Source organism: Serinus canaria, chromosome 1 (genome assembly GCF_022539315.1).
Source record: "Serinus canaria isolate serCan28SL12 chromosome 1, serCan2020, whole genome shotgun sequence".
Classification (NCBI taxonomy): Eukaryota; Metazoa; Chordata; class Aves; order Passeriformes; family Fringillidae; genus Serinus; species Serinus canaria.
This window is the reverse complement of record NC_066313.1, coordinates 25,515,891-25,537,164: the sequence shown is the minus strand read 5'-3', so window position 1 is coordinate 25,537,164 and position 21,274 is coordinate 25,515,891. Positions and strand designations below refer to the sequence as shown.

The 21,274-nt window shown below is 42.0% G+C and overlaps 1 protein-coding gene across 3 annotated transcripts; it reads left to right on the top strand.

Annotated features, from left to right (window-relative positions):
- The first annotated feature begins 70 nt into the window (after window positions 1–70).
- Window positions 71–20,840, top strand: NAA50 (N-alpha-acetyltransferase 50, NatE catalytic subunit). Of its 3 annotated transcripts, none has more exons than XM_030234720.2 (5): window positions 71–286; window positions 12,666–12,799; window positions 13,255–13,374; window positions 14,356–14,422; window positions 16,895–20,840. In XM_030234720.2, the coding sequence occupies exons 1-5, from the start codon at window positions 279–281 to the stop codon at window positions 17,073–17,075; spliced, it is 510 nt and encodes a 169-aa protein (XP_030090580.1). In that variant the 5' UTR covers window positions 71–278; the 3' UTR covers window positions 17,076–20,840. The 3 variants fall into 3 exon arrangements, with proteins under 3 accessions (XP_030090580.1, XP_030090578.1, XP_009100849.1); XM_030234718.2 differs by having other exon boundaries at window positions 72–286; window positions 12,663–12,799; XM_009102601.4 differs by lacking the exon at window positions 71–286 and having other exon boundaries at window positions 12,613–12,799.
- The last annotated feature ends 434 nt before the right edge of the window (window positions 20,841–21,274 follow it).

The window sequence follows — 21,274 nt, the reverse complement described above, 5'->3', positions numbered from 1 at the left end:
GCGGGAGGGGCGGGGCGGGTGGGTCATGGCGGGCGGGGCGGGGGCGCGCGCGCGGCGTGAGGTGAGGGGTCACGGGGCGGGGCGGGGCGGGCGGAGGCCCATGTGGAGCGGGAGCGGGATCGGGATCGGGATCGGGATCAAGATCAAGATCGGGATCAGGATCGGGATCAGGAGGAGACTGAGCTGCCCGCGCTGAGTACGGGGAGGCCGGAGCCACACCAGCACCGCCGTGCCCTGGACGCAGGCAGTGCGGACGGCGGGCAGGCCGCGGACGCACCATGAAGGGGTGAGTGCGGGGCTCGGGCCGGGCTGGGCCCGCCGGGGCCGCCCGGGAGGGGAGCTGGGAGCGGGGCGGGCCCGGGCGGCGCGGCGGGCGGGAGGCGTAGAGGGCCAAGCCGTACCGCCGCCTCCGAGCTCGGGGAGGGTTGCCGCGTCCCTCCCGCCCTCTGGGACAGGGCCCGTGGCGGGGAGTCCCTCTGGGCTAGAAAAGCCGGCGGTGCCGCCGCTGGCGCCCTTTGGGCTGAGCAGGAGCTGCCCGCGGGGTTCCCGCGCCGTCACGATCGTGGCGCCGCCGGAGCGAGGATTCTCCGCACCGAACCCCGCGCTGGAGCGGGCGGGACGCGGCGGCTCCTCGTGCTCGGGGGGATCCCGCCTTGCGGGGTCCGGCGATCTGCACAGCGGGCGGGGATGCTGGCCGGGCTGTCGTCCCTCTCTGGTCCTTGTCTGGCAGTAGCAAAGAAGAGCTGCTCACTGTGTGCGAAAAAGCTGCCAGCCTCGGATGTGTGTGGTTTTGCAGTGCTATTGTGTGCAACATCCTCTTAGCACTTTTGTTGGTTTTTTAAGTCTTTAATTGCTACGTGGAGGCTGTACAGCGTGGATGGATAACAAATGAGCTGTGTTCTCTGTCATGTTTCTGTAGCACACCCGCTGTTTTGGGCCTGGCATCGCTTCTCTCTGGCTCCTGAAAACTAGAGATTTCAAATATGGTTGGCTGAAAACACTGATTTCCTTCTCAGTGGGGACAGTGAGGTGCCGTTTTTGTACAGGAGACTGGAGGCCTTTATGCTCACAGTTGTGCTTTGGTGTCAGATGACCTGCCTGACCTTGTCCAGGTCACTTTGGGACAGGTTTTTCAGTGTTGGCTAAACCACCTAATGTTTATTAATTTCAGTATCAGTTGTGCTCCGCAAAATGTGCTTGTTCCAGTTCTGTGCCTCAGTTTCTTCATAGGCACAGAGGAAGCTTTTCCCAGCTGATTCTCAAAAGAGCATTAAACCAGTCCCCTTGGAACTGGTGTTATGCAATGATGGGTATTATTATTCCAGTTTGGCAGCTTAAGGCAGGGTGAATGGAAGCTGAATCACTTAAGCTTTTAACTAAGAAATGGTAAGGGGTTTAGCTTATTAGCAATAGGGGTGAGGTCATCCAAGACTGCTTGATAACACACTCTTAGCTGCTGCTTACAGCATGTAAACAGCTTCAGGCATGCTGAGGGTCTAGCAAGTGTCTGTAGAAAGAGGTTCAGGGAGGATTGCAAATAAACAAACTCTCGGCTGACATAAGGTAGGTGTGTTTGGGTCATTGGACAACCTTTATCCACCTGCACCACCCTACATAAAATGGGACACCCCCACTCTTAGTCCCTGTGTAATGAGGACGGCAGTGGGGTTTGCAGGAAGAGCAGCAGCACGGATCAGCCAGGATGAGGTGGCACTTAACGCGATCGTTGTTCCGCAGCGCTCCCGACAGAACTGGGTTTTCTTTTATCCTTTGTTGACCGTTCTGCTGTTTGCTACAGCTTAGCCTTGCTTTGGTTGTGTGTCAGTTGTGGGACAGGGTAACTGGGACCTGGATGTGTGAGTGGGAAAGCGGCCCAGGCGTGCCAGGCTGGTGGTGTGGGGATGAACTAGCAGGGCACGTCCAGCGCTGTCTGCCGTGCTCAGTGCTCCCCGAGGAGCTGAGCCTGGCTTTGCTTGCACTGATCAGGAGTTCTCATTTTATGGGCTTTTTTACTTCTTATAACATTTTTTTTAGACAGAAAGGCTATGGAGAAAAAACCTGCATACCACTCTTCTGCTTCCAGAGCACCAAACTGCATTTCTGTCACTTTACTTTTACTTACAGGCAGCTTTATTTCTGGTTCAACTTCAGGGCTTACTGCTTTTGGTTCTGTACTTGGTATTTCTGCTCTTCTGGTGCTCTTTCATCTCTTTGAAGAGCAACATATTCCTGTCTTGCCAAAACACTGTTAGCACCACGCAGCAAGTTCTGGTGCAGAACAAATTCATATTCCTGTGCAGGTTCTCATATTGAATCCAGGTGTTCTCTAAAAATTCAGATGGAGGCAAATATGCCGGCAGAGCTCAAATTGAAAAATAACCCCATTTAAATACAATTAGACTCAAAGGACTAGAGAATAGTTCAAAAGGAATGTATAAATTACACAGGGGTACTTTGGAACAAATCCAAATTGTTTTTTAAGTTACAAAGATCGGTGAAGATCCCTAAAGTACAAGTACTCTCAAAAGATGGGTCTAAAAATAGATCCAAAGCTTCATCTCCCAGCATACAGAAATTGATAGGCTTGAGGGATCTGGTCTGTCTTCAGTATTGAATCCAAAATTGTGGGCAAGTCCTTCTGAACAAACTGACTCCATCCGACTGTTTTTTCTGGGAATGTATGCACTGCATCGTAACCCACACCACAAAATGTAGAGATGATTTTGGAAGCACTTGGAGCAGCTGATGTTTAATCAGCTGTCATTATGAAGAGTCTACTTTGGCAGAGAAAGAATTAAAAAAGAAACTATCCAGTTCATTGGCATGAAATTTCAGATCTAAAAGACTGTGTAGTCAATGTATGTGTCTTGCAGCCTTCTTTCTTAGCTCTCTGAATTTGAAATAGCACATAGATGTGTGTTAATAATGCATAGCAGGTTGTAGTGTCTCTGTCATCAGGGTGTTTGAGGTTAGGTGATCTACCTGGGCCTTTTGGTTTCAGAAAGAGCAGAGGATTTTTGTGTTTTCTCAGCTGCTTACAATTCTGTGGATTTTCTCTTATTTGACAAGTTATACACCATCTTCTCAACTGGGAACTGCTATTAGCTTTCATCTGATTTTGTGAGACTTGGCTTTATGTTCACTCTATCCTCACCATCTGAATAATTTTAATAGAGTCTCATTATGTTTCCCTTTTTTTTCTTAAATGTGGTTTGAAAAACAGAGGTAATTCACTATTCAGTTAGTGAATCTTGTGATTCTCTAAAGATTAATTTATGTTTTCATTTATTCTGTGTTATTTTTGTTAGTTGTTGAATTTGAAAATTTTAGAACTGTGTTTGCGTGAGGAAAAATACCAGTGGAAGAGAGGTTCTACTGTCAGTAGTAATCTGGCTGTTTTTATAGAGCAGATGTAAATAATACTCCCTGCACTTTGCTGTTTTCATGATGTTGATTCACTTGTTGCTCAGTGGTTTTGTATTTTCGTTGCAGTTGTTATGCTGCTGGTTTTAAGGAGAGAAAACTGAAAGTCTTGCATTGATTCTTGAGCATATGCTGATTGCTGTTTGTGACATTTGATGTCTTAAAGTAAGGATGCATTTCTGACTTGTTTCAGTTCAGATGAAACCTGTGAAAGTACGGCATCCAGCCTTTCCCTGATAGCCTTCCCTGAAAATCCCATTACACGAGGCTATTTCAGGACCTGCGTGCTCCATTGCGTGCATGTGCCTGCTGTGTGACCAGGATTGTCACATGCAAGGCACCAGTAGTGCATGTTACAAGCAGGGCCCAGTGCCTGTGATCCCATGCATGTGTTATTTTTTCACATTGACCAAATCCCTCTCCAGTTTTGATGGGAAACACCTGGGAGATTGTCATGTGGCAGCACATCTTGAGCCATATAGTGGGAAACTGATTGAAACAGGGAGTAAGTAGAGTGCTGCGTGTTAAACCAGCCTTAGAAAGAAGTGTGCACTTAACTACTTTAAGACACTCCTAGGAGATTGCCTCTCAACTTTGTCGTGTTTCCAGCTAAGTCTCAGGTTTTGTAGTTCCTAAGGGTCCTCCCGACTTGCTGTGGAAGAGTCCTACAGGCTACATCCTCCACAACAGGTACCTGCTGCCTCAGAGAACTTCCTGACCCTGAGACTTTGCAGGCTTGTGCTGCTCTGGCTGCCTTTGTTGGACATCACAGCTGGGGAGTACTAAACATAACAGTAAAATAACTATATTGTTTCTGAAGTGTGTAAGCTCTGATACCTCTGCTTGTTTTGCCTGGATTCAAGGAGTAAACCTTTCAAGGTCCTGAAGATGATCATGTTTCTGAGGAGAACAGGGAGGGTTTTTTCTCTCCTGAGTTAGTGTGACAGTTTCTGCAGAGCTGCTGAATTGTTTCCATTTGCTCGGCACAGTGCTAAGCTTAACATATATGGGAGGAAGTTCCAAGTTTATGAGAAAACTGCTGAATGGTCATATGCACTGGAGTCTGGACAAAAAAGGTAATTGAGCTTGAAAATCACTTTATTTTTAGGCTTTTTCTGAACCTAGAAATGTCCAAGTGTGAGCTAAAGTCTGCATTTATTTTCATGGATGGTAAATTTAGACCTTGCCTATATGCAACCTTACAAATGTCTTTACAGCTTTTAAATGAGTTTATAAAAAACTCAGTGCAGTTTATTATAGGTACTTTAACCTGATTTATAACTCTGACCACTTTGAGTTTAATTCCTTAACCAGATTATGACATTCCACAAAGTAGGAAGGATTGGGAGGGTAGGAAGGTAGCAGAGGAGTTGTAGCCGTTTTAGTGAAGCACTTTAGAGCCTTGTCTTGTGTTTTGAGTGCTGTTTGACCATTTGGTTCTTTCAGCATGTAGACGTAGCTTTCTGTGAAAAATGTGGTAACATTAGTTAATCACCAAATGCCACAGACTCTGCTGCCATCTCCTGAGGACAAGAAATGATGCATCTTCCTTTGCCACACTAAATCTCTTTTTAAATGGGGAATAATGAGTGATGGTTGAGTCAAAAAATACTTTAATCCAAGTGGAAATCATTCAGAACTTGAAGAGCCTGTCCATTTGGCAAGCATTAGAAGTGCTCAGACCAATAATCTGAGAAGGCGCTAGATATTTTTATCCAGAAGAGGAAAGAACATGAAAACTTGGAGCGTTATATTTGTTTGGGAATTGATAAGAGAGAAGTGCGGCAGTGAGGCAGCCAATGCCAGGATTACTTTCTGCTCGTGTCTGGAAAAGAGAAAGGGAAGAAGTGACCCATGTGGGAGTTAGTTGTAAAGCAGCAGAAGTTTGTCAGGAGGGCGTTTGAGGCGGGGAAGCCAGGGTAAGAGGGTCTGTGCACAGAAGAATACCTGGTTATTTGGAGACTCTTGGCCTTGAAGACCTGAGAGCAGCAAAGCACAGCACTGAAATGGGGTAACTGTGTATTTGTGTCAAAGCATATTGAATTAATTCATTATAAGAAGGAAATTAAACCTTAGGCTTTATTGAAAACAGAGCCAAAACCATTTCTACAACACTGTCACCAGGAGACTAAGATTAAGATATTTGAATTTTCCTGAGGTTAGAGTATTTCTTTCTTTAATTAATTGAAAATACTGTGCTTCATGGTAAGATCTTCATGGGTGAAGTACTTCCTGATCTCACTTGGCCTTCCTTCTCCCTCTCCCTGTTCCTTTCCAGGCTCCATGTGATTTTTGGCCCTTAGCAGACTAGAATCTCTAACCCTAAAAAAAATTCTGATTTCCACCATTTGAGCATTGTACTTATGTTCTCTTGAGAGTATGGGATGAGACCTGGGCAGCAGCTGAACACTCGTGAAAGTTTACTCTACATGGCACTTGGAATTGTTGGCAAAGATCACAAATTAAATTGAAAATTGCAGTTAAAGGAGATTTGTTTTTTGATCTTTGGCACAAATTTTTATTTGAGAACAATTCATTCTTAGTGAAAATTAGGAAGAGAATGGGGGGGAAATTATTGTTGCCTTAGAAGTGTTTTTAAGGTAGGCACATGAAACTGATAGCACATTCAGTTAATTTTTCATGGTATGTTATTAATATAATGTGTAATTTGAACACCTTGCAAAACCCAACTCTGGGATTGAAATCCAAAGTATAGGTGGGAAACCCATGATGACCTGACTCTTTTTTCCCCCGCTATCTAATGGACAAAGGCATTTGTAAAGAAATCCATTTTCAGTGACCTATAGAAATAGTTTGTGTGAAGCAGAAAAATTGTTTTGTCCTGGTATGTCAATTCCAGGTAGTTTGTTGCCTGTGTACCTACAAGAAGTGCCTTCAAGATGTATTTATGTAAATAAGGTACTTTTTAAGCATCACTTCTATTTTGAATTTGAAGGTAAGCATCTATTCTTACCTGATGATCAATAGGTGCTTGATGAACACTAATTAGCAAAGGCTCATGATGATCTGGAAGGCAAGTAAGGGTTATAATTGTTAGGACTGGGGACATTGAGGGAGTGGAAAGGGGCAGTAATTTATAAGGTGTCTCAGGATATAGTTAGTGGAGGCACAAAACTAATTTTGAGGGAAGCTGTTGCAAAATAGTGAAGTACTTCTGTTTAGCAATCATGGATAAAAATCAGTGTTCTTGTGAGCTTGCTTTAGAGCAGCAATGAAGAGTTGAGGTTTCTGGCAGTCCTTTATCTGCTGTATGATGGGAGACAGGTTGTTTCCTCTTTCACCTGATATTGATGTACCTGGGATAGGCTGAATAAATTTTTTGGCCTTAACCTTGTGAAGTGAGCTGCAGCAGCAGAACTTAAAGGACAACTAAGCGATATATGTGGGTCTGCTTTTCTGTTCTAGACCAGCTGCATTTATTTTTTCTGTTTTAGAGTTTGAAAATTCTGTCAGCTGGGCATAAGTGATTCATGCTTTTTGTATCCATCTACAAAGTATGACAGCTTATAATTTTCTTGGGAAAGTTTATTTTTCACTTGAAGATTTGGGACCTAGGTAGGACATGTTTCAGCTGGAAAAGCTGTGAGGCTATTATAGCATAACTTTGCTTCTTGCATGTGAAGACTGGCCAGTCTTTTGTATGTGGTCAGGTTTTCTAGGTTGAAGCAGAGTAAATTATATGACATCCAGATACAATGAAGAAGCTTGGCTGTAATGTGCTGTGCATTTTTTTTCCTTTATTTAATACTAAAGGGGGAGGCAGCAAGGGTCTGATGTATGTCTTGGGGAATTGTGATGCATGAAACCTGTTCACGGTGACATCCAGTTGTCTTGCAAGTCTTGAATGAAGTCTTCTGTTAATTCTGATTCTATAATTGCATTTTCTCCTGTACATCATTGTGCTCTTCTGCAGGCCAGAATGGGGGGTAGTGTCCAGCAGGGTATCAGGTGTCATGCAACACATGTTTTCAGTAGTAAGCAGGACTAAAGAAGGATCAGGGGTCTCGGAGCAAATTGGTAAGCCTTTTTTTTGCATGCAGGTTTGTACTTATCCTTCTGGTTTTCTGACAAGTGAAGCAGAGTAGATATGCAGCCCACAGATCTTTGAGATAATTGAAAACATACTGGTCTGCCTACAAGAACTAGACTAACTTGTGTGTGTGTGTAGCAAGATAGCTCATCCATTAAAAAAAATCCTAAGCAAAAACAAAGCAAACAAAAAAACACATAAAAATCCCAACGACCCCAAAACACTAGAAAAGGCTCTTTTGGCCTTGAAGTAAAATCTAAGCAGAGCCTTCAGGTCTATAGCCTTCATAGTTCTGGTTTGATTTGATTTTATGAGCGGATTATCCTGTCTAGACTCCTGCTTTGACTTGGATGCCAAAATAGAAGCAATAAAGCTAGATGGCTGCTTAGCAGGTGACAAACCTTCTCTGAAGTCCTCTTAATTTGTTAGGGCCCATTTCTCTCTGCCTCTCCTGACTTACTCCTCAGTAAGTTTTGCAAGTTTCAGATCCAGCTCTGCTAAATATAGCCTGCCAGATGCCTTCAATAAGCTGGAGCCCAGCTATCAGTTACACAGAGATCTGTTTCAGTCAGGCACAGCCCTCTGGGGAGAGACTTGCACTATTTAAAGTTGAATGAGACTGAGATTCTTACAGCATTAAGAAACTCAAAATTTGCCTTTTCTCCCTGATGTTGGTTCTAAACTAGTGTTGGGCACTTGTTATTCCCAGGGAGTGAATTTGCATTTCCTGTTGAACTGTAGCTGGAAATTGGCTGCTTCTTGAGCTGTCATTCTGTATAGCAGTTCTCCTTTGATATATGTTGAGCAGCAAAAGGCAGTCTTAACATTAGTAACAGTAATGTCTCATGTAGCCTGTGTTATTTCCACCAGTATCAATGTAAGACATTGTAGGAAAAATAGACTGTTCAAATCACGGCACTGTAAGCTGCAGGCACAGCAATGCAACTGCAGCAGGACTAATTAGATTGCATTTGGTCCTACAAAAAGTGTGAGGCTTTTTCTAGCCTGTGCCTGGAGGATCTTAGGACACTGGCATGCAAGAGCAGGAGTGTTAATGCCAATGTTCTGGGCATGCATCCAGTTTCAGGAAGTGGTGCCTGTCACCTCACTAAAGTCACACTTCTGTTCAGATTTGGTGGATCACTCTTCACTTCCGCTCTTATGTTGCTGGGCAGTGTTGCTGTGCTTTTTAACAGATAGCACCCTGTGCACAAGGAGCTGATTCCCTTTGCTAGTGAATTCTCCAAGTGTTTTTTTTCCCCAGTGACCAAGTCATGGAATGTAGCAGTCATGAAAAATGCTGAATGTTTCTCATGAAAATGTAGTCCTAGGATATGTCAGGAAAATGCTTCCAGTAGTGACAGGAAAAACTTAGTGCCATTGGACAGGACAATAGTGTTTGGGCTGCTGTAATTGGTTTTGATTAGCCATGTTTAAGGAAAATCAACCTTAATCAGGGGCAATGTAAGGAAGAGCTCATATGACAATAGTAGGAATTAACAGCCAGCCTTACCGGAAAAGGCCAGGAGTTTGGCTTTAGTTAGAAGAAAGGTATGAAGAGATCATGATAACTCTCTGCAAAGGCCTGAGCAATGGTGCCTATCATCTCCAGGCAGCATAGAGGTACATTTGAGTATACGGGAATAACTGAGAATAATGGTAGCATGGAAGCAGCCTTACACTGGAAGATGTTTAAGTGGTTTTAGAAGGCTGGCATTTCATTGAGGAGAGTATGGATTTGTAGAACACTGGTAGTAAGAGGCCTGACCTGATAAGCCAGGAGTCCCTCATTCCTCTGTGGTAGAAACAATTGCTTGCAGTGGGGTGACTGGCTTGTCCCAGAGGCTTTGACATCTAAGATGGAGTACAGTTGACTATTGCATCTTCCATGGAGGGCCATTTGAGCTGTGGGGTGCCAGTAGTAAGTGTGGTTCTTCTTAGGAATATCAGTGGCATCATAGAGTTGAATAATTTTTTATGGGAGGGCATGTCCCTTCTGGGCACTTCAGGTTCTTTATGTTCTCTTGTATGATAATTTGAGCTCATAATTTAATTTTTTTCTTTGCAACAGCAGAGGACAAGTGTTTGTGGTACAATTTCTACTAAGCTGGAATGCACAGGACTGGCCTAGTCGGACCTTAGCAGACATAGTAAACTTGCTTAAGTTACTGATTTGGCTGAGACTTCACTTGAAGAACCAGGTCTAGTTGTAAACTACTGTTAAAAACTAACAACAACAAAAAAGACTCCACAAACCTGCTTGCTCTATCTCTCTCTATAAGGGAGAGATAATTTTGAGTCCTTTATTACAGGTCTTTGTCTTGGATATTTGGAGTAGTTTTTCACAGTGCATGTTGTTCTGTGGATGATAAAGTGTAGCACAATATCTGTAGACTGTACTGGATAATCTACATCCATGTGCTCCTCTTACACAGTACTTCCAGTTTAAACTGAGGTGAGCTGGCACTTCTGCTCAAGAACCAATTAGTTCTGCCTATGGAAACTTTTTTTCTCTTCTGTATTCTGGCAGAGGACTTGTGTGATGAACACAGTCAGGGGACTGGTGTGGGTTAAAACTAAACTTTCTTCTTTTTTTGTCCAGGTTAGTTTTAATTGGTGTTGGTTCACTACATTGATGCACAAACGTTAGTGCCAGCAAGAGGATGGAAATGAGGGGCTTGGGGAAGCAAGAGTGCTGCTTTTGGCAGCAGTGCCAGCTTTCCCGTGATTTTACTCAAGGCCACACTGTCCTCAGGCAAAATGATGAGTTCTCATAATGTGGGTCTTCCTTTCCATATTCTTGCTTAATTTACGTATTAAATGGTTTTGTGCATAATAGAAATGGTTTTGTGGTGCTGATTTAATCAGCTAGCGCTGTACATTAAAGTAGTTTATGGTTTGAGTACATGCTGTTTAAACAGATGTGTTTAGGGTATTGATTTATGCTTCTTGCAGGGTTTCTCAAATCTCTTTCATATTATTCTCCAGGGTAAGATAATGTCCCTGGTGCAATTCTCGCAAGGACAAACCAGATAGTGACAGAGCATAGGAGACAAGAAGTGGGAGATGGCAGGAGGCAGCAGGGAATGTGGCAAGTGGTGAGAGATAGAGGGGGGAAGTCCAGGGGCTTGAGGAAATGTGTCAGCAAGTCCCTTTTAGCCGTCTACTAAGAGAGCTCATTTCTCTGGCCTGATGCCAGCCTCAGAGGTGATGTCTTGGCTCAGCAGCTCCCAGCCTTAGACTCTGCTTCTGTATTTATTTATTTATTTGTTCACTGTCTAAAACCTTCTTGGTGAAGATGCATTTTCTGGCCATGTTCCCTTTCTTAGCCATCTTGTCCTGGCTGCCTGTGGTAATATATTTTTGTTCTGTTGCACTTTTGTCACAAGTATTTCATAGTGACTGTCTTCTAATGCCTGGTGTGTTTGATTAGTAACTAATTAATCTTTAAATAATATTAGAAAACACAACCTGATGATGGTTTGTGTCAAGGATTTTTGCTCAAAAGGAGATGTGGTGTATATCAACTTGGTTGTGTGTTCATCATGCTAGCATTGCTGATCTACTGAAGCTTGGAACTCCTGATACTTTTTTATATCACCCAGGTTAATATTGTGTTTTTTGGAGAAGTGGTCTCAGCTTTCAGTAACTGAGTATGAGTGTGAGGTTTGTCTCCTCCCTTACTAACCTCCTGCACTGCAGCTCATCTGACCTAGCTGGGCAGTTGAGACCTGCTCCCTTTGGTTTCTACTCTTATGCAGACTGCAGCAAAAGGGACTCTTCAAGCTTCTTTTCCCTCCTAGTATTAGATTACTGAGGTGCCCTACTCCAGCAAAACTCTTTCACGGACACAAATATACCCAGGATCCCACATGCCACAGTTTTACTCCTGCCCTTTGTGAGGAAAAGGCAGCAGCACTGCTGGCTAGGAGCAGAACTTGCCTTCTGTGAGCCTGAAGAAGCCCTGAGCAGTTGTGCCAAGCTGGGCATAAAACAAGTGCTACAGTTTCTCCACCGTCTCATAACTTTGATTGCTTGCTTGTTTACCCTGAGAGTACTTCTGTAGTGTGAGAACATCATCCTTATTAGCTTGGGACTTACATTGTGTTGGAATATAATTCTCAAAAGGATTTGTGCAAATAGCCATACATGAAGAAAGGAATCTTTAGCGCAGACAGCATCTTTACTGCTATTTGGGCAGAAAACAATCTGGCTGTCCATATCTATTCAATAAAACAGGGCTGATAAGAACCTAGAATTGTGTGCTTTTCTAATTCCATATGCACTGGCTTTCTCCATATCCTGGTGATCATTTGGGAAAAGATTCTGATTTCCTTAGTCTTTTTATTTTTCATTCTTGTAATCATTGTTAAAACTACTTGCCCTCACCCAAGGGTAACTAATCTCTTTCTTTTTAAATTTATTTTTCCTTTTTTTTTTTTTTTTTTTAATTTTCTTCTGTGTGTATAGTGTTTCTGTCAGGAAGTTAGTCTTAGAAAAGAGAGAAGCTTGGTCTATTTCTTCTCAATATAATTCAGGGTATTTTAAGGTTGTGGTTCTGCTCTCATGTCAGTGATGATCAAAGTAGATGCAGATATCACCTTGAGAAGAGCACAGTTCCATATTAATAGGCTTAATATGTTTGTTGCACACAGTACTGTTGGTTTTTAGAGAAAGATGTCTAGTAATGACTTTGTCTAAGCATAGGCTTTATATTGACAGGTGGTAAAATTGAGGCTGTCTTTGAAGCATGGATAAGGACTTCATTTCCTTGGTCTCTGTTCTAGTTTCCTGTTCCTCCCATATTTTCATTGGGATTTTTAATTTTTTTTGTGATCTTGATGATCAGAGGGGAAATGAGTGGGATAATGTTAAAGCTAATACTTGTGTAGAGATCCATGTTCTCCTTTCTCCCCCCCAGTAAAACCACACATATACTATGGTGCATTAATGTTTAGTGTGGCCTGAGAAACTTCTGACTATATAGAACTGACTGAAACTAGATTTGGGACTTAAATCAGCCACTATCAAAAACTTGATTGCATGGGTTGGATGTGGCAGTTCAAATATGTATTGAGCTGTCTGTTAGATGGAACAGTTCTCTAAGGATAAGCAAAGTAATTGATCTTGGGTGTCCTTAAACATGTTGCAGTATGTCAGATGTTAAGCATGTTTTGATTTGTTCCAGTAGCCGGATCGAGCTGGGAGATGTGACGCCACACAACATTAAGCAGCTGAAGAGGCTAAACCAGGTTATTTTTCCTGTCAGCTACAATGACAAGTTCTACAAGGATGTACTGGAGGTTGGCGAACTTGCCAAACTAGGTACAAATGTTCTTGCCAGTAATTGTGGGCTGTGGTGGCAGAAGTGGTCATCATTGCTATCCATAATGGTTTTAAATAGCAGCTCATTCTATTTAGTTATTTTACATCATGAAAAATAACTGTTTAAGAACCTCAAAGAAGCCACAGAGGGTCTGTGTTCTGAATAGATTATGTCCACTGGGAATAGGCATGTTTCTGTTCCAGAAGAAAGCAGTTGTGCATTGCCAGCTTACCTCCTGATGCCATTGCTGGTTGGTGTGAACAGTGATGAGCAACCACTGTGTCATAACAGCACTAGTTACTTCATTCCAAGTGTGAATCCACAATGTATGTTATTTTATCTGGATAGGAGAATTAATGAGAGGGGAGGGAGGAAGATACAGGGTGTAAATGAAAGAGCCATATGTGTAGTTTGAGACGTGGTACTGATAAACCTTTGTTTCCTTCCCTGGCAGCCTATTTCAATGATATTGCAGTGGGAGCAGTGTGCTGTAGGGTGGATCACTCCCAGAATCAGAAGAGACTGTACATCATGACACTTGGATGCCTGGCACCCTACCGAAGGCTAGGAATAGGTAAAGAGAAGTCTTCTTTTATATCTGAGGCATCAAAGAAACCAGGTTGCTGTCCAGCTTTTTAAATGCTCTTTCAGATCTTTAACCAAGTTAGTGCACTTTAGACTGTCAATTTCTTTGGAAGGGACTTGGGGGAAAGAGTATGATTTATCGTGTGTTCATCTTTCTCTGCCTTTCAGAAATGAACCTTTTGTAGAAATTTTTAATTCAGGATTTCAGATTACTTTAATATTAATTGTATTATCATACTGTGATGTAAATACTCTGCTTCTATGGATGTGAAAATTATTGCAGAGAGAGTTGAAATAATTTGTCAGAGATATATAGCCAGTATGCAAGTCATACGTAAGTAGAATACAACATTCCTTCATTGGCTTCTCTCTTCTAAATTCACTCTTCTAAATGTAGGGGCTTTATATTTATTTTGTCTTTATCACTACTGATTATTTCTGCTCGGGGGTAGCACCTCCTTTTTGTCTATATTGCGTTTGGTTCTTTGCTCCACATTGCAAAACCATAGGACAGATTAATCAAGACCTACAGTAACCTGTTTGTCTTGACAAACTGGAACGAAAAGATAACTTTATTTTAAATTATTTTACTAGGTCTTTAGTAGAAAAGCTTACCAGTGCCCCCACTACTTTATACAATATTTTGGCTGTATTTTGAGACCTTGAAACTAGTATTAAAATAAGCTGATTTACCTTGAAACCGGTATTAAAATAAGCTGATTTATACAAATGCTTCTGGTCTGTTGTGATTTTTATTTCTTCTTCAAAAAACAATTAATTAAGGTTTATGAGCAATCAGAGACAGAATGAAATATTTACACATCATGTTTTATATGCCTTTCCTAGTTTTCACACTTTATCATTTTAGTCTACCTGCAGTTAATCTGTCTCTCCTCAAGGAAGCACCTAGCTAAGTACAGACTAAATTGTGCCCTTCTAGTTTCTTAAGTATCTCTTTATCTTTTGGCAGGAACTAAAATGTTGAATCATGTCTTAAACATCTGTGAAAAAGATGGCACTTTTGACAACATCTATCTGTAAGTAAATGAGTTGCACTTGTGCATTTTTTGAGAGATGATAAAGGTAGGTATGGGAGCAAAGGAGTGGCGATACAAGTGTGGGTTTAGTGTATATTTTTTGGGGTCATGGGACATAGCAGGAAAGCCAGGGGTCATATTCTGGGCTTGTTGTGTAATGCTGGGAAAACCAAAAGCTGCTTGATTTAGAAAGGGCACTGCAAATTTGCTGAATTTGAAAGTAGCTTAGTTACAAAATTATGTTCTAGTAAAAAATTACACTGGAAGACAAAAAAAAATCTTTTTTAAAAGGATTTTATTTTTATCATACAAGGTCTTCTTCAGAATGGAAAATACTGCAAGTCTTGAATCTAGTTTTGATGTATTTGCTTTCTGTCTTTTATGACAGCACTCTGTGGGTTAGAATATTAGATATGTTTGCAAGCACTGAAGGTTTACTACATTCAGTAATAAGGCCCAACTGCTATTCCCATTCTTGCACACTGCCAGGTCAGCTCTTTGTGCAGCAACACAATAAACTAGATCAGTGAGTGCCCTGACCCAGCCGGGGAAGTTTTCAGTTTTGTTTCTGGGTGTTGTTTCTGTTGTTGTTGTTCTAGTGTGGTTTTGGGGGTGGTTTTCTTGTGCTTTGTTTTGGTTGTTTTTAAAATCAACTGCATGTCTGTGTAAGTACTTGGCATGATGCAGGCAAGAGAACAAGCACTGAGGTAGAGGGCAGTACCAGTAGTTCCCCTGGAAAGAGAATCTGAAATCTATACATGCCAAAACTTTGCTTTTCCTTTGCTGCTGGTTTTACACTTCTGCTTTTTGCTGTGCATTGGTGTCTTTGTGGTTACCAAGTGAGTTTGGTTTGATGGCAGTTTTTGGCCTGATTGCTTCTCTGAGCCAACTGGTCCTTGTCCATCACTGCCTTGGCCATCACACCTGTGCAAGCACGATGCACTGCTGGGGACAGGCCCCCAGCAGGTACAGCTTGGATGGACTTACACTGCCACAGCACTACACCCTGAATATTTGCCAGGCCTGTGGAAGATGCTCTGTGAGGAGTGATTCAGGCACTGATATCACTGTAAATGGAGTGACTTTCTCCTCAAACTCAGTCCACTTCTGCCATGGAGGTGTGGACTCTTCCACATCCTCTGCTGCTGTTGCTTTGTGCCATCTCTGTAAGAGGAACGTGTTTTAAAGAGGCATCTGAGTAAAGTTGCCTTTGGATCATGTTCCTTCCTGCTCTCCTGCCTCAGGAAAAGTGGTAATGAACTCTCTCTGAGATGCCTGCATAATGGGACGGGGTTGTCCTTTTTACTTTTGCATCTTACTGTGTGCACAGTGAAGGAACTGTTTGCTGGTTCTAATACCAAAATAAACCCCACATCCTTCATAACCCTTCTTTATAGTTCCTAGACCAAGGATTCTGGCATGACAATAAATAGCCCCCAAAACTGGGCTAAAGTTCTTTTAGTGGCCCCTTGATTTTATTACTATGTCTATTGCTTGTGCATCTTCTATTTGAGCATGATATGCAGTTTAGCACCAAATTTGATATCACTGCCTAAATTTGTCATTACAATAAAGTTCCCTTTTAGCTTTTTGGTGCTTATTGGGCTTAACACTTAAGATTTTTTGGTTTGTTCTGCTGTTGCTTCCACTGTTACTTTGGTTCTATGGTTATGCAGCGTGTTGTCATGACAAAGTGATTAATGAAGTTGTGCAGTGTCCACTGAATTTTGGAAGTGTTTAATGAATGCCTTTTATTGATATAAACATTTTCATTTCTTTTTTTATCTTTCTTTTTTTTTGTTTTTTGTTTTTTAACAAAACTTGTGCAAATAAATGTCCTAGTCAGGGTGAAGGATTGGTGGCTATTTGTTTTGGAGACCTTGAAACAAGCTAGCAAAATCTGTAAAACTGTAGGGGAAGTAAATGCAAGGGAACAGAACTTTGTAAGTTCATAGGACTTCTTTGTATTGCAGCTTTTTGTAAGGAGAGAGGAGTGGTTAAAGTAGAGCAAGGTGTTAAAACCGTATCAAACACCATTGCCAGTTGTATGTTACAGTCTGTTGGGATCATCGCTGAGACAACTCCTCTGTTCATCTGCAAAGTGTTACTACAGGAGGTTAAATTTGGCTTTACAGTGAAACTCTGTCACATATTTCCACTGAATATCTGCCACATTGCTTTATTAAGATGAAGAAAAATTGAAATTACTGAGGTAGTAACGCTTCAGAGTCTCGCTGCTATTTTGTGTTCCTTGAAAGAGTTTTACTGAGGGGAAACATTTACGACTGTTGACAACCATGAGCCATCCAGGAGCTGAGTGTTAGCCCAGAATTGAATATGGAAGACCAACATTTCTTGGATTTGCACCGCTGTTCCTGTCTCTAACTAGTTAGCTGCTTTTCTTGTCTTTGACCATTCCGAGTATGGAGGCAGAATACTGACCCCGTCTCTCTATGCCCTGCTCTGTCCCAGGCATGTCCAGATCAGCAACGAATCTGCAATTGACTTCTACAGAAAGTTTGGCTTTGAGATCATTGAGACGAAGAAGAACTACTACAAGAGGATAGAGCCCGCAGATGCTCACGTGCTGCAGAAAAACCTCAAAGCCCCTTGTCTTGGCCAGAACGCAGATGTGCAAAAGACCGACAACTGAACAAAACCCCAGCGGACACTTTCTTGCACTTGCTTGTCGCCAAATAAGGAAAGAGAGGCCTTTTTTTTTTTTTTTTTGATTGGTTGGTTTTTCATTTTGTTATGGTTGTTTTTGTTTTTGTTTTTTTACTCCCCCTCTTCATCTTAATTTTTTTTCTTGACCTCTCTCCAACAAAATGTAATGCTTCTTCCAAGGATTGTCCAATCATGTTTGGGGTTGGGTTTTGGTTGGTTTTGGATTTTTTTTTTTTTTTTTTTGAGCTCTCCTTTCTGGTGTTTTTCTGGTTTTTTTGAGGGCTGGGGGGGCTGATTTTTTGTTTTTTGTTGGGGTGGGAAAAGGTGTGCAGATCTCTTTTAAGTTTGAGGTGTGGAGGGCTTGAGCAGGTTATCCTGATGACAAGTTTCCTTCAGAATTATTCTTTCAGTAAGCAGAATGTAAACCCAATGGGGGGGGAAAAGGCAAAGCAATATCTTGTCCTTTGACTCCTACATTATTGTGTTTTTTATAACCTACAGGGTACTTTACTCTCCCCCAACCTTTGAATGTTACTTCAATACTTCCCACTCTTCTTTTATTCCCCCACCTCAAAAAAATATATTTAGTTCTTCCCAATATTTTTGGATATGGCTTTTTCCTCCATCTTTTGCTGAGAAGAGTGGGCTACTTTACCATACCTTTTCACTCTGCCTGGGCTGATCTTTTTGGATGCTTTTTTTTAAATACTCCTCACCCAAGCTGGTGCTACACTTCTTAACTGACTGAGAGGAGGATTTAGAGTGGTCTTTGTTTTTTCTTATTTTCATTTACCCAACTCCCAGCAGACTTTTGCCAGAGTAAGAGCTAGATCTGGTGTTGACAAGAATAATCTTGTAAAAATATGAATCCTGGGGCACCACCCTTGCTTTAAAAATGGGTGAAATTCTGCAGGGCTCATTGAGAGTTAGTTTTATCTGTGTTGTTGGGATGGAAAAAGTGACTGTGACCACCTTACCAGCTTTGATGACATAAAGCAAGCACCTGTCCCCAGATAACTTTAACAGCTTCTGAATCTGTGGTGACAGATGTAAGGGTTGAGGAAACCAGGCAGCAAGGCTAAGAAGGCAGACATGAATCTGACCCTAATCACATAGCTTTGCAGGGTCTCCTGGATTTGCTTGGGATTGGCTTGACTTGCTGTGTTTATGAGCTCCTTTGGGAGGAGGTGGTGAAGAACTGCGTGGTTTTGCTCCTTTGAAGATTATTTTCCCCTTCCCCCATTCAGTAGTAATAATGCAGTTCTCCTCTGGTGAGAGGGTGTTGGTGGAGCACCGGAGAAAGCAGCGTATATTAGAGCATTTTATGGGTTTGGAAAATAGGCTGGCTGACTTCTTCCTAGTACTGTAACTGATGCTACAGTAAACTGTACTAAGCTCTGCTTTGCATCTTCTCATGCTTTGTTTGCGTGAATACCAGTGCTCCTTTCTAGGCACTGTTGCCAGCAATTTTATGTATGCCAATATAAATACCAACTTGAGCTTGGACTCTTCTCCAAGCATCTGGGAAAGTGCACTGAGATGAGACAACACCAACCTGCCCCATCCCCCATGTAGATGCTGAACTGTATTCTTTTCCTGTTTTGTTTCTTAAAGTTTAGATCTGCATCTTGAATTCTTCCACTCTGAAAGCCTCCAACCTGTAGTGTGCATTGCAGCATACATCTGGTTAGTAGGTGCTGTCCAGTCATTGGAGGGTGACTTGGAAACCAAGGATTCCAAAATGGGAATTGTGGTGAGGCAAGGGATGGCACCCCTCGCTGCACATTAGGTGGTCTTTGATACCCCAGGGATGACTATACCAGCTGCTACACAGTTACTCCTTCTTTGACAGAGGTGTGTAGCATTTGTTGGAGTGCATCTTGACAGACTTGTGCTGGAAAACGGCTGCTTAATTTGCTGAGTTTGCACTAATGGAGTCTTGGAGATGGGCTGGTGGCCAACACCATCCCGTCTGCGTGGCCCGAGCACCTGCGTTTGCAACACGTGCTGGCAGACTCTGGCTAGAAAGATGCAAACGGTTCCCGTGGCCAGAGGCAGCCTAGTTTTGACAAAAGGTTATTTTCAGTACAGCTAGGACCTGCTCGTGGTGGTTATGTTGGCAGCCCAGCATCTTTCTAGAAGGGGATGCATCGAAGCACAATTAGCTGGTCATATGCCAACATAGTTTCCCTGGCCATCTGTAGACCAAACCAAGAGAAGTATGTGGAGGGAGAGAGAGATAGTATTGTATTTGAGGATGTTCGTGCAGCACAGCTGTAACTCAGACCATAGCTGCCTCTGGTGCCAAGCAAAGTGCTCTTCATTCTTCTAGAACTAAGTGGTAAGTGTTTGAGTTGGGTAGATGGGTGTGGGGATATGAACTCTTAGGATTTGCTGTTGTTGTAGGCTTCCACAAATCAGTGTGTTTCACAGACAGTTATTCTTCAGGTTTAAAAGTACAAGTCTAATGTCTGAACTTACTTGGATTAACCTTTGTTTCTGTCTCTTTTTGCTTTGGGCTGCCATCATTCTATGAATGTATCCATGAGAACAATTCTTAAAGCTCCTATTCCACAGCAGACCTGCCTCATTGTAACTTCTAACAAAATGTTTTGTAGGAGGTGGAAGAGAGAATAAATCTAAGACTCCTTTTCCCAGGCTATTAATCCTGGAAAACAGTTGTTGAATCTTGAATACAAGGTTTAATCTGAATCTTAAGAAAACTGTGTTCCCTGTACATGGGTAAGGGCAAGTGAAGGTCAGTGGTTCTGGATGACAAACAGTTGCATTTTATTAGTCTAACAGTTGTGTTGAATGAGGGAGGAGAGTGCTGTACACTGAAATTGTGTGAAGTATGGGCTTACTGCAGAGAGCTTCAGTTACTTTGATTGTTGCTGCAGGAGGACATCCTTCTAGTTTGAAAATAACAGCTTGTGAACAACTAAATTTTTGCAAAGTTGGGAGTTTCAGTGGGGAAAAAAAACACCAGCACCTCCTGTTCTGGATGAAGACCTAGCAAGAAAAAGTATGCGACTAACAGCTTGAGAGTGTAAATTGTGTATATACGAGTTACTCCCGAACCTCTGCAACTGGCTTTGTCATGCTTTGGATGAAGTATGAAGATATTGCCTACAAAAAGACTCCTACTAGAGGAAACCATGGTACAGGAGAAAAAGGATCATCCAGAAGAGAGATCCCTCATTTTTGGGAGGGGTAAGGGGGAAGAATGTATTTACTATATACAGAAACTGGCTGAGTTTACATGATGCAGCTAATGGTTAAACCTGCCAACTAAATATGACATACTGTTACAATTGAAACAAACTTACATGCTATTTAGTTAAATCTTGATGGTGCCCTGTGTCTAGTAAAAATTTGATCCTCCAAATTGTTTTATTCTCCCCCATGTTGTAATCCAGGGTCAGCTGCTATGCACAATTGTCTGTGTTTTGTAAAGTGTTTGCTGACTTGGATGTTTCTTTTGAATCTGCAACTGCTTCCTGATTAATTTGGCTAAGACCACCCCTGGTCTCTTGAGTTAAGATTTAGTGAAAGGTATGCTGTATGCAGTTTACAGATGCATTCTCAATGTTACAAGTTAAGTTGCAGGGGGAGCAAATTCTTTACAATAAGATGGTCCATTTTTAATCTATATCATTGCCCTTGTTGTACATCAGGAGCATGTTTTTGTTTTTCTCAAACTCTTTAGAAATACCGTTCAGAATAAACGTGCACTATTTGAGTTATGTCATTTACAACTTGTCGTGTGCATTTTTTTGCTGTCCAGCTGTTTCCTTCTGAAATCAGATATAGACTATTCCTCAGATGTTTCATAAACTGTAACTCAAAAGATTTCTAACATGAACTGTGTGTTGGGCTCCTGGGATGAATGCCAAGGGTGTCTGACAACTGTGCAGAGTGAGGTCTGTTTGTTTGTTTTCCCTGAAGTTACAACTTCTTTCCTCAGAAGTCCTGTGTTCTGGGGTAGCAGGGAGGAGAGCAAGAACTGTTCGGGAATATTTTTGATTGATTAGCGAGTGGTTTGGAAACAAACAGACCAGGTGTCAAGAACTCTGGTTTGGGCTTTATAGGTTAAAAAGTTTAAAGTATTCAAATTAGCTGATAGTCGTTGCAAATCTTGACCACAGTCTTCGAAAAACTATGGACCATATATTTGTAAAAGTG

What these genes read in the sequence shown, in the direction of transcription:
- NAA50 (XM_009102601.4), top strand. Translation starts at nt 12,628, where the DNA reads ATGTCAGATGTTAAGCATGTTTTGATTTGTTCCAGTAGCCGGATCGAG. An exon ending in CTACCGAAGGCTAGGAATAG is followed by an intron (nt 13,375 to 14,355) that starts GTAAAGAGAAGT and finishes ATCTTTTGGCAG; the next exon opens with GAACTAAAATGTTGAATCAT. An exon ending in ACTTTTGACAACATCTATCT is followed by an intron (nt 14,423 to 16,894) that starts GTAAGTAAATGA and finishes GCTCTGTCCCAG; the next exon opens with GCATGTCCAGATCAGCAACG.